Consider the following 13,044-nt stretch of genomic DNA (forward strand, 5'->3'; position numbering starts at 1 on the left):
CACTTCAAATAACAGATACTGGAAACACAATCAGTTATGCAGAAGTTTGTGGTTTGGGTTTGGGGGGTTTTGTTTGTTTGTTTTTTAAATCAGGAGCTGCTAAAGTGTATTCTTGTACATACCCAGTGACACACCTAGAGCAACTATGGAACTCCAATGTCAGGCAGCAAAAAAGTACAAAGCAGCATGCTACTAAACAACTAAAAATCATCTTAATATGCAAATTCCAAAAATTACAAAAGCACTTTTATTACAATACATTTAAACACGTGGAATTTACCTGTAATGCCTGGACTAGAAGGGTTAGATAAAGGCTTGGTGCCTTCTGAGGACTGCTCTACGCTTTTGGAAAGGGATCCATCTACAAGTATATCAGCTTCATCTATGTCATCACAGGTCCCTCCAATCTGAAGGAAATGAAGTTCTCCACCTAAAATCATCACAGGCAACAAAAGAATAAAGTTTAAACAGGCATATAGCTAAACTCAAGTCACAAGACAGGCATGCAGTTGAAGTGCCACGCAATTATGACAGTAATTACACAGTAACTGAAACTAGGAAGATTATACAGGAATACTCATTTTGTTTTACTATGACAAATTTTAGGGGGGGGGCAAATGCAAAACAGAACTACAAAACTGACTCCAGTTGTGAATGGCATCAAAGAAAAAAGAAAATATTATGAGGGGAGGAAAGTTAAAAGGTAATTAAGAAATATTTAATTGAAAAATCAATAGAAACCCAAAACCATAACCATTATTACACTTTCCATAAGCCAAATTGTGTTTTTAAACAGAAAATATTCCATCATGTCAACTGAAGGCCTACACTACCTCATTTGTACAGGTTGCATGAATTTACTTTTAAAGATCAATACTTGAGAATTGAAAAAATCACTTCCTCACTGAACTCTAACTAAGGTGCTCTTGACATTAGTTCATCAAATCTGTAATTACAACACTGATTACGTCAATAGTCAGAAGAGCAACCCCAAAATTTTCAATGAACATAATGTTCTGATGGAAGCTTGAAATCATCCAAGGAAATTGACCATTATTTACCACTACAGATACAAGTAGATGAATTGTCATTTATAGAGAAGTGGCTGAGAAGGAATGCTCAATTTTACATAAAGTTGGGGGAGGAGAAGGGCTGTTAACAGTTTCAGACGTTACAAAAGTCCTAATCAGTAGAGTTTAAATAGAGAGGAAAATTCTAGAGCGGGCCTTCCACCGTTTTTCCTGAAAATTGATTACAGACTGTCCTTTAGCATCTTACTAAGATTAGGACAAACCTTGCTACGCAAAATATCGAAGTAATGTGAAACAAACAAACTTGATATAATATACGTAGTAAAACATCAAGATAAAAGCATAATCAGCAGGCACATGTTTTACACTGTGAGGGGAGGGAAACAGAGAGCTATAGAGAGAGGCACAGTAAGGCACAGCACAAGTGTGTGGGAGGCACACAGAGATATGCGAGAGGCACGGAGAGCTGGTACAGTTTTTTTTCTGGATCTCAATAAGAAAGGCCCATCAACAAATGGCTTAATAAAAAAAAACTGTTTTCACACGACAGAATAAAAAAAGGAAAATAACAGCTCAAATGACCAAAAGGGAAGAACATCTCTGTGGACAGGATCTGCAGTGTGCTGTGGGAAAATCCCACTGGGGTCTGGGTGATGCTGGATGAAAGCAGGGCTCCCAGCATCTGAAGGGACAGGAGGTTTTCTCACTCTGTATGTTTCTCTTTTTATTCTTCGCAAAACAACTATTTCATTAAGGCACCAGGCCATTTGTTGGTGAGGCCTTCTCACAGATCTAGTATGAAGCCTCTATTTCCCTTCTCTCAGCTTCAACCCACTCACCCCCTGAGCAGAACAGGACATCTCAAACAGATCCAAACAGAGGGGGAAAAAAACTAGTTCTAGCAACTAACAACAATGAGTTTCCTTGAAACTTACAGATAAACAATTTTCCTCACAAAAAGAGGATTAGAGACACATTAGAAAACCCAGACCTTGACAGCTTCATTTGGTAATAAGCCAAACCTCAGTTTGTTTCCTATTCTGTTTACTGCTCAAAGATCAATGATCAGAATGATCTCAGTGTTGAAAACCAGATAAAAACCTGTCCTGGAAATAAAGTACATGCAAAGCAAGTTCAACATACTGACTTGTCCCATCTGCCTGACTCACAGCAGGAGAAATGCTGAGGAACTTCACAAAGTTGTGGGTTTTCTCTAAGACGAAGTAATGCCAAGGTCTCACTCTGTAGATGGTTAGGTAGGATTTGGTTTTAAAGAAATAAAGCCTTGGTTCTCAAACCAAGTTTCTGAGTTTCTGGCACTAACAGCAGCAAAAAGCGTCCTTACCATTTTATCTGTACTACAAGAGGAAGAGAGAGTCATAATCCCTGCATTCCTGAAAGACTCCAGCACTTCTCCAAGAAAAATTCCATGCTAAACTTGAGAGATCTTTCTTACTTATTTATTTTAAAAATATTTCTACAAAGTAGTTTGTCATGAACTTCAGTTATACAGTATTAGCCTTAGAAGAATTAGTGCTCACGCACTTTCCAAAACCTGGCAGGTGGCTTTGCTTCAGTATCACAAAGGAAGCATTTGTTCTCTTAGAAAACCCAGAGATGACCTTCTGATGATGCATGTCTCATTATTTGTTTCAAAGATACCATAGTTCCTACAGTCAAGTGCCAAGAAAAAAAAAATCTCTGCAAAACAAGCTGCCTTTTTTTCTTCTTACTCTTCTTTTTGGTGATACTATCGGCTTATGGTATGCACTAGTAGGCTGAAACAGTAACTCAGCTGGTGCTTTCTAATTCCAGCCAAGTAGCAAACATTGTAAGTAGATGACTTCTCTGCGTGCAACACTTTGACAGAGGCGATAAATGCTTCTGTTCTACTACCAAAAAGATACGAAAGCTGACCCTGACTTACTAAATTATCACAAGGGAGAATGACTGGAAACAAGCATCACTATACTTCCCCAAAACAACAGGTAACACATTCAAAACATCGTTCATTTAATTCTGTATTGTATTTAAAAATTTGTAATTTGCTTGGACTAAAGAACCTGGTGGGTTATACAAACAGAAGAATCATAAAACCATCCAAATAAATCCCAAGCTTCCTTCTGGCAAAACCGTTAGCAGTTCCAGAAAAGCAGCACTGGCACAAGTTAGGGAATATGTCAGAGACTAGGCCACTGCAGTGGCTTTAATGTATCCTGCGTTCTGGCAGGAATCTGGAAGAGTGACACAATTGTTGATTGGAAATCACAACAAGGACATAGTTGAACAACACCCACTTAGTTAAAGGAATAAAGAAAACAGAGCCACACCACAGGAAACTATCCATTAAAAAACTTACAGTCCTCCCTGTTTCACTCCTGGGCTTGTAGAGAAAGCATTAGCTCTTAAACTAGTTCAGCACATTGGAAAATGTCCTCAAGAAAGCTTCCCCAAAACCTCACTCCAACAGAATTCACACCTAAGAGATTTCAGCTGTAAAATTCCATCCTAGCTTATGAAAACACAGAATGCAATTGAAAAGGGACAAGTGAAAGTTACTACGTCTAGCCAGAAATAAATCCAGTTACCCAGCAATTCTGTAAAGGAGACTCCCGTGAGTCAGGAGATAAATCTGATTCAATTTCTTCCTCAAAAGTGCAAATGTCCCACTGCACGTAGGTACACACGGTATGTAGAGATTGCAGAGCTGCTAAGGAATTCTTCTGTTCCATTCAAAGACATCTGTAGGATCACTGTGCCTGGTTTTGGGTATTTCATCAAGAAACATGTGGACTGACTTGAGCAGATGTTTTGGGAGTAGAGACTAAGGTGGTTTTTTTTTCTTTTCAAAGCCCCTGGGTAAATCTTAAAAGGACTGGAGATATTCAGGTCAAGAAAATAAATGGTTGGAAGAGGACTGTCTTCCCCTCCTTTTTTTGAAGTTATCTCTGTGCCATCTTCATAAAGGTTAGTAATGACTCCAGTCACCAAAGATAATACAAGCTAAACACTAGGGAAAACAGCAAAAATCATCACCAAGGACTGCATGCAGTGGAAGAAATTTAGTGAGTAGGCTTTTAAAACTTCACACTGAAGACCTTCAAAACAGGCTGATCAGAACTCTGCTTCTGAATGGGTAATTGCAATTTATCCTAACTTGAAGATGATCTCTTAGCTTCACTTCCAACACTAATTCTGAGGTGGAAAAAAACTAGACCTCTCCCCAATCCCATTTAACCCCATTGCCTGTGAAGGCAGAACACTAAGAAGAGTTAATTGATTCCTTAATTTCAAATACACCAGTACGCAAGGGTAACAAAACCCCACAACACAGAAGAGACAAATAAGATATCCAAACAAAACCAGGGAAAAAAGCTACAGAGAGTAATCAATACACTATATACAACCCAGGAATGCTTCACTCACTAGAAGGAACTCAAGCACTCAAACCTATCATACAGATTTTTTTTTATCTACTCAATCAGTCTGGCAGAGAAAGACCTGCTTCGGTATAACATTATGAAGATTTCCACTTCTGGTCGCTTTTGTTTGAAACAGCACCTCACCTTCCTACTCTAAAATATTTCTTCAGAGAGCTTCAGACACTGAAGTTCATAACTTGACAGGGGAAAACATCAGTAGCAGTGAAAGAAGATTGACAATTCTTACTGATCTTTTCAAAAATACTCCCAGAAACACAATCATGCATTATTTTTAAAACTGCCAAAGCAAAACACAAGCAGAGACTTATTCCACCTTTATGTCAATTTAAAAAAGGAACATTTCAGATATGTCCATTTTTTCCACCTCGCTCCCTATGTTGAACTTTGTGTAAGAAAAATTGCCCGAATGGCAAAGACAGCTAAGCAGGTAAACCACTAAGCAAACAATCTAAAACAAACCCAACAAAAGAAAAAAGTAGAATGCGTACTGTGGACTGTTTTCTTAAGTAATTTTTGGGAGGACTGTAATTGAAAAAAAGAAATAATTAGATGAAAAATTAGATATAAAGAAGGCAGTGACAACTGTAGCCATGGAAATTTGTTTCCAAAACAAACTATATGTGATTCTCTTAAACACCAGATAATAGGCTTCAAGAGACTCTAGAGCTGTAACCCTATTCAAAAAAAACACCTGTCAGCCCACTGCATATTTTTATAATAATTAGCTTACTTATTTTGGATGCTACAAAAGCAGAATTTAAGCCATTTTATATTAACGACACAAGACAAAACATTTACAACCTCCACATAACCCACAAGGCACTACACTAAGAGGGATATTAACTATAGTCTATCTGAGCCAAGGGGAAGAGAAGAAAGCAGAATACAAAGAGCTTAATGTCCATTATGCTTGCTTAACTGATCTGGAACCAAGAATATACTTGCACTCTTCTCCCCAGAGGTCAACTCCAGGTAATCCTCGCAGAAACAGAGGAGTACCTGAAGCTGATACCAAGAGATAACGTACTGAAGTCGGATAAAAACAACTATTCTCAAAACCCAAAGATGGATGATGTCAAATACAGATGTAAAACATCTTTACATAAAACACTCAAAACCCGAAACACCCATTCACACATTTGTATCTTAAAGGCAGCTATGGGTAAAGTTACATGATCTACCAATGAAAATAATATGGGAACAATCAGGAGCAGCATAAAAAAAAAGGGCTACTCTGCATCCAAAACTTTCAGCCATTAAAGTACCTCTTTGCCTGCTTCCACCATCCAAGCAAGAGAATAGGAGAGAATATAATGCTCAACTTGTATTATTGAATAGTTTTCTAACAACATCTAAGAATTTCCAGTGCACGTAGGTTCCGAATCTTCCATTTAACATTTTCACTTATGTCTTTGCTCTACAAGCTACTTGCTAGAAGGATTAACATTGAACACGAGTGAATATAGCTACCTTACTTTCAACACATATCTTCCTAATGGTGTCAGACTGCAAGCACCATCCCATACATGGCTGAGGAGCATGAGAAGCTAAGTGATCAAAGTGACTTTGGAAGAAGTCCAGGAAAATGACATTTAAGAAAAAGAATAATAATAATAACAACAAAAAGTACCTTCAGCTGCCTACCACATAAGCAAGCAATTTTACCCACTTACAGCAGGAAGACTAAAGGATGATTACAATTTGACACAACAAAAATTACGCAAAACCTATTCCTTACATCAAGCTATTCAAATGAACAACATCGTACAAAATGAAAAAAAATACTAATAGTTGAGCTTTGTTATTTGTTTTTTCTTTTAGTATTTCTGGATTTTAGGCAGTACGTTTATAAACGATTAAGACCAAGTCATTTGTTACAAAGCTTCATATTTTGGTATAAACGTTAGGGCTCTGAGGCATCAGATGTACCTAGCGTCAGACTTTGAAATCCAGACATCTAACAGACATTGGTTCCTAAACATGACAACTCAATTTCTTAAAAGTGAGAAAAATTGTACCAGGAGAAGTGACTGAAATGTTAAAAAAGGAATAGAAATTAAAAGCTTCTAAGGACATTTAAACAATGAAAATAATCAATTCTGAAGTTCTTTCTAATTTGGTTGCAAAGCAAAAAGTCAAGTTCCAAACAGAGGTGCAGTGGCTGTAAATGAAAGATAAGAATAATCAATAGATAAAAAGAAGAGTTATCAAAATGTTATATTCAAGAGAGGAAACCTGAGGGCAGAGAAATACCTATGACATATAGGACTACAGAAAAAACCAAAAAAACCCAAAATCCCAGTCATCTTAAAGGCAGCAAGATCAAAAGAAGTCATAGCAAAGCTATTTATAAATTCCTAGATGGAATTATAACACTAAGAGAGAAAAAAATACAGAGATATTTACTGAAAAAGTAAAATGATGTGCTTGTCTATTACGAGGGAGGTGAAGTATTCTGCCTTCAGTTACAGAGGTGGTGGTTCTCTAGGCAGAAGAAACAAACACTCCTACACACACAGAAGAAATGCTCCCAGCTCAACAGGCCTGCACACCTTACACTCGAAGTCCCAAAACAAGTTCAGACAATACCAAATGCTACAAGCACATAATTACCACATACACTGGTTGGGAAAGTACTGTGCGCAGTAATAACAAGCCCTTCAACTTTCGTCATTAATCTTAAAACACAAGACAGAACACATTTGATTTAAGAAAGAAAGAAATAGCAGTGCAATTCTATAGAACAAAACCTCGGCAAGGTTTGGGGTTTTTAAAACGAGATTGCAGTTTGATCAGCAAAGCATAAGTAAAAACATCGTGACATGGTTATCACATACTAACAGTTTTCAAAGGCAATTAACCTTTGTTAATTCCATTTTAGTTCAATTTTAATGAGGAAGAGTGCATTATTAAATAAAGCTAAAACAGTTTAACAGACATTTCTTCAAAAGCAGTTACCAAAAGAGAACAATTTAGTAAATATGAATGTTTCCTTTGGGAATCTGCAAACATAAATACTAGTTGCTAACACATGACGTTTTCATCCATACCAAAAAAGCAGATCTAAAATCTCTACTGCTAGAACTCTTAATATGCAAGTGATAAACACAGGACATAAGATTTTTACAGTAAGTTTGACTTTATCTGTTGGAAATAACAGGTAAACCTGATTTGAGTATCACAGCCGCTCACAGGAGGACTGTGTAATCAACATGACACCACTATGAAATGAGGAAACATGTAAATTTAAATACTTCTGGTATTGGTGTGAGTTCATTTGAAATGCATGTCCCATCCCATCGGCTTTGGCCCTCTGAGAGGCTAAGCGTTTCCACCAGAGCTGCACTGAAGTACAAGAGAACCGAGACATCAGTGCATGGAGGAACTCAGCTGGATGACAGCCAGAGCTCTTCCCACTGCCTCAGTGTGACACAAGGAAGCAGGGAGGTGTGTGGTGGTTTAGGGACTTCTACAAAGTTGCCTTGAGTTGTACTCCCCTTCTACCTGTCCCTTTCCCCCAGAACGTCTGGTGTTCATTTTGAAAAAGATGTAACAATCCTGCATGGATAGGCTGTTGTTCACGCTCAAGAAAGTGTAATCCCAACTGCAAAAGGCTGAGGCAGAACAAGCAGCCCTATCTGGAAGACGACACCACTGACCACTGGTATAAGGCATAAAAGCATTATCTTCTCCAGCCTCTTGAATACTGCCAGCTACAGACAGGAGACATTTTTCCAAAAAGTGAATCTCCTGCGCAGGAATAACTACATACAAGAATTACTTCTATTTGTGTTGGATTTAAGAAAATCTGTGCCTCTACAAGAAAAAATCTGCTGGTACAATGGACATACCCAAGAGTTATTTCCATTTTAGAGATTAAAATCTACATTTGAGGAATTAGCTAGACTCCTTGATTCCTAGAACAGAATTAAACTGTACATGAATTCAGTGGAACTTGCCTATTACAATTTTGAAGCTTAGAATCTAACGTTCTATAACATATTCCAAATACAGTCAAATTAAGCATTAAAAAAAACTTAAAAAAAAATTAATGAAGTCTTACCTTTGGTGCATGCACATAGTCTGTCTGTGCCCGAACAGTATATCACAGAGACAAACATATCTGGTTCCTCAGTGCCCTCTTTTTTAGGTGGCTCCACTTTGGCCAGAATTTCAAAGTTTGAAAGATCTAGTATTTTTACATATCCTCCCTGAGTAGTTATTACCAGGTGACCAAGAGTAGAGATCTCAGATCTTCTCTCTCTCCCACTGCCATTTTTAGAAGTCAATTGTATTTCCTCTACAGGTTCCTCACAGTCATCCTCTCGATTATCCAATATATCTGGTGGGAGCAAAATCATTGAGGTAATTGTGTCTTGGGGGTCTTTGATATGCTGGATTTTTACTGGCTCCTCCTCTAGAGTAACTATTCTAGTGGCATAATTCATCTTATAAAGCAAGAGGTATCCACCACTAACACTTCTCTGTTCAGGTTGAATTATTAAAGGAGTTGGTACATCTGCTGGTGACTCGTGTTGGATTACATCAATACTTGTGCCATTCACTACAGCAAGACTTGATTCTAGTTCCCCCTTCCTTCTATTACACAGTGCCGAGTTTAATTTATTTAAATTATTCAAGGCCTCTACTTGATTTATTGCACTCAGAGATTCGACGGGACAAGTCCGCAGTCCTACTAACAAATGAACTCCATCTGCACAGGGTGTGATTGAATCTACACACAGGTTCTCCTCCTCTGCAAACTTTGGCAGACGCAGGCACTGAACCAAAGTCCCAGGTTTGGGAACCATAGAGCTCCACTTGTCCGAGTCTGGAGAAGTTAGGTTAGCTGCAGCATCTGCAAACTGCTGAATGTAAGTCACAGGGGGATCCTGTAACAGCAACTGTTCCTGACTGTCCAGCTCCATTTCAATGATCTGTGGAACTGTGAAACCATCATCATGTATACTTTTACTCATAATATTGTTCATCTGTGAAAAGAGTTTTCCTGCTTTTTCATCAGACTCCTTAATGCTGTATAGCAGCAATACAGGTAAAGTCCTCCTTACCAGAGGGGAATTCAGTTCTGAATTAGTGCAGGATTCATTGTCAGTTGATCCCTGTTCCGAGACACTCTCACCTCGAGTCCTACTTAAGCCATCCAGTGACCTCTGAGAGTTACTGCTAACAGGAGAGGTAGCAGGTGATTTGTATGTTAATAGACCTCCAGCTAATAAACAAGGAAAAGGAATGTTGTGTTGTTCTAGATGTTTTTCCTTCATCTTTTCACTCTTACAGTTGGCCAGACAGGGATTTGCCCCAAGTTCTTCTAGATCCTTAACCGTGTCTTCCAAAACATTTGCAACAATTTCCCACTGAAGTTTTTCAGGCTGCTGAAGAATGCTGAGAGCTGTTATATCAAGGCTGACTTCCATAGTTTCTTTTTGTGATGTATGCCCTTTAAAACAAAAATGTTTAAACATAATTTATATTAAAAAAAAACCCCAATATTGCATATATTATGGACTTACAATTAAGCAAAAAGTCACTGCTCTACAGTTTCGATACGTTAAAACGTTCTATATGTTTAAGACTTGATAATCAAATAATACGAGGCCAACATTTACACAGACCAGCAATTCTCCTAATTTTATCTACAGACTGAAAGTAGAGAGAACAGGACACTAGCCTTTCAACAAGTCTCCCAGTAAACAGGTATCTTTCTACCAATTATTCTACTTTGGCTAGACCACCATACTGAAATCCAACTAATGTAACCAACTCAATTCATGTTCTGCTATATATTATTCCCCTTCCTTCCTAAACAATCCAGTACCATAAAAAATATGCAATTCTGTAGATTCATTCTCCAATCTTAGTTGAAGAACATGTTATTTAACTCTAAAACCTGATACTTCTCACCATGTAACAGACCACCTAAAAGAAAGAACTCCAAGCTATTATAATACAAAACACAGTAAAAACTTAAGACATAACCTGATGGAATTAAACAGTACTGCAAGAGTAACAATTAATCAGAAGAGTTCAACTAGGTAATGCAGAGATTGAAAAGATTACAAAGGACACCACACAAACCCAGATTAAGAGGTGATTTAAGTAGAAATGACAGGGTATCACCTTTCATAACACCTTCATTGAAAAAAATCCTTTTTACACATCAAGTCTATTTTCTTGTGTGTATGCACATGTACACATTTTTCCCCCCCTCCACTTGCTGATCATCACTCAAAGATGTAAACTGGATTATGGAAAGTAACTATGCAAACCTCCCTCCCATCAAAATTTCTGATTCAGCCTCTAAAAAAATAACTCGAGAACACCATGCATTGCACTGGTGTGCTTCTATATGAAATCTTTATTCAGGAAGAGAAATAATCCATCAAAGGCGTATACCTACAGGGAAACAATCGAGATACAGGAACTCTCTCTGGCAACCCCCTGAATATAAAGGGGTTTCTGCAGCTGTAATTTGTTCCTGTTCTACGTAAGCTCTTTTAACTTGGTTTGCGTGTTTTATTGACAGCAAGATAAGCAATGCTTGTTGTCAAATAAGACATCTATTAACCAACAAAGTACAGTTTTTCTTTTTTCCTCCATGTAATCTCTCCACCATATAAATAGTGACTTAAACATTGGTATTGCTTTCAAGGTCAATCTTTTTCCTTTTTTCTAATACTGTGAATATAATACAATTGGTTTTGACCGGGGGTTTTTAAAAGCCTGAGAAGAACAATATCCCTTGATGTCTTAACTATTACATGGATCAGATATAACCTACCTGTCACAGATTCTGATCTGGAATGCTCTTCACTGTCTGAATCCTCCAGTAGGTCATCACTACAAAAAAAAAAAAAAAAAAAAAATTGCATGAATGACCTGTAGGGGCATTTTTATTTTTACTTAGATTAAAAAAAAAAAAAAAAAAAACACATCCACCACACACTGCTACAGTCTCCAAAGATACAGGAACAGTAGTTTAAAAAAAAAATCAGTAAAAAATACAATGCATATTACAACCTGACTTTTCTTCTTGGTCACAGACACTAACAATAGATTTTCCCCTCTGTCATTGAACAAGTAGACCAGCTTTCTGTTTGCCTTCATTCTGCAACTGTATTCTCAGTCAGTCATAAAAGGAAATAAAACGAAAGCCAGTTCTCACAAATCTTTCAATGAAGAACAAAAACCAACTAAACAAAACCTCTAAAAACTGAAGATATCTTCTTTAAAGTTCCTCTGAAAGATGGAGTTTCCAGACTGGTCTTCAACTCTACCAAGGGAAGTTTGTAGCTAGTAGAGAAAGCGTGTACGAACAGTGTGTTGTAAAAATTATTAATCTGGTAGTAGTTTTAAAAAAAAATAAATCCAGATTCTGTTCAATATAACTCTGAGAGAAAATAGGCCCTTCAGTAATTCTAAGAATATATGAATACTTATGCATCTGGCTTTTCCAAGATAAGAAACAATTCCCTATTACAGACTCTTTACAAACATGAAGAACAGTAATGACTTCGCAGCTTCAGGTTTATCCATTCACAGTACCAAGTGGGACGTCCAAATTTCAGCAAACGGGATGCTTCCTCCTCATGCCCAAGAAACAGATCTTTTTTGGCTCAAACATCATCAACTTTCACTTCACCACAAAACAATGACAACTGAATACTTTGATTCTCATCCAGCTTCCCAGTGAGTAGGAAAGTGATAGCAAATTTCATACAGATGAAGTGAAAGTTGCTTAGTTCTGAGCAATACAGTTGTACTAGCCTTTAACCAGCTCTCAAAATTGGCTTAGTTCTTTAACTCTCAAGGAGTTTACAGCCCTAAAGCTACACCAAAAGTCTAGGCCCATGCAGCTGTTAGGCCCCACACTCTGATGTTGCTCACATTTCTACATACCCCTTTCAGAAAAGAGAGCTTCATATTTGCTCTGCAGTACTGTAGGAATCACATCAAGCTTAAAAACAAAGATTTACTTTCCTGTGCATGTAGCAGTATTGTTACTTTCTGTGATGCTGAAGCTTAAGAAGAAACTTTCAGAAAACTAGCAAGACTTCCCAAACACTTTCTGTCCTGAATTTTCCAACAATTATTCACTCTTTTGTTTGAGTTTTGGTAATAGGAGAAAGGAGTTTCCAGTAACAAACTGTAAGAAGCATAAATGAAAGAATACTACTTTTTCTCACACGACACTTTCTAAGCACTGGCATACCCTATAGCTTATTTAAAAGCTTGCAACAGGACTGTCGAACTGTTTAAAGTCTGAATGCATGTGTTAAAGGTACAAAATGATTGTAATTCCTAGCACATCAACATAATTTATTTTCAGTATGACAAAACCAGAAATTACGGAGAAGCAATCAGAGAAAAGCATGTTCCAGAAGTTCATGAGTAGCCTTTACTTTCAAAACCTGAAATGCATAATTCGTATCTAAATTCGAAAGCAGTTTCAAATCTTATATTCCTTTTTCTTTTTTCTCTTCCTCTGGAACATCAGCACGGCGCAGCAATGAGATTTGGTATCTCTCTGCTAGTGGGGTATAAAAACTGAC

General features: G+C 37.5%; 1 protein-coding gene across 1 annotated transcript in view; it reads right to left on the bottom strand.

The window, feature by feature from the left end:
• The window catches only part of LOC104497747 (baculoviral IAP repeat-containing protein 6-like), a gene marked incomplete at its 3' end in the record, with an annotated part of 33,494 nt that overhangs the window by 9,625 nt on the left and 10,825 nt on the right, over positions 1-13,044 (bottom strand). Inside the window, exons 9-11 of the mRNA XM_010141029.1 lie at positions 11,274-11,332; positions 8,538-9,932; positions 281-430 (exon numbers count right to left, since the gene is read on the bottom strand). Coding sequence (XP_010139331.1) covers positions 281-430; positions 8,538-9,932; positions 11,274-11,332 — 1,604 coding nt within the window. The remainder of the gene's footprint in view (positions 1-280; positions 431-8,537; positions 9,933-11,273; positions 11,333-13,044) is intronic.

The sequence above is a fragment of the Buceros rhinoceros genome, unplaced genomic scaffold (assembly GCF_000710305.1).
Source record: "Buceros rhinoceros silvestris isolate BGI_N320 unplaced genomic scaffold, ASM71030v1 scaffold11038, whole genome shotgun sequence".
Taxonomy (NCBI): domain Eukaryota; kingdom Metazoa; phylum Chordata; class Aves; order Bucerotiformes; family Bucerotidae; genus Buceros; species Buceros rhinoceros.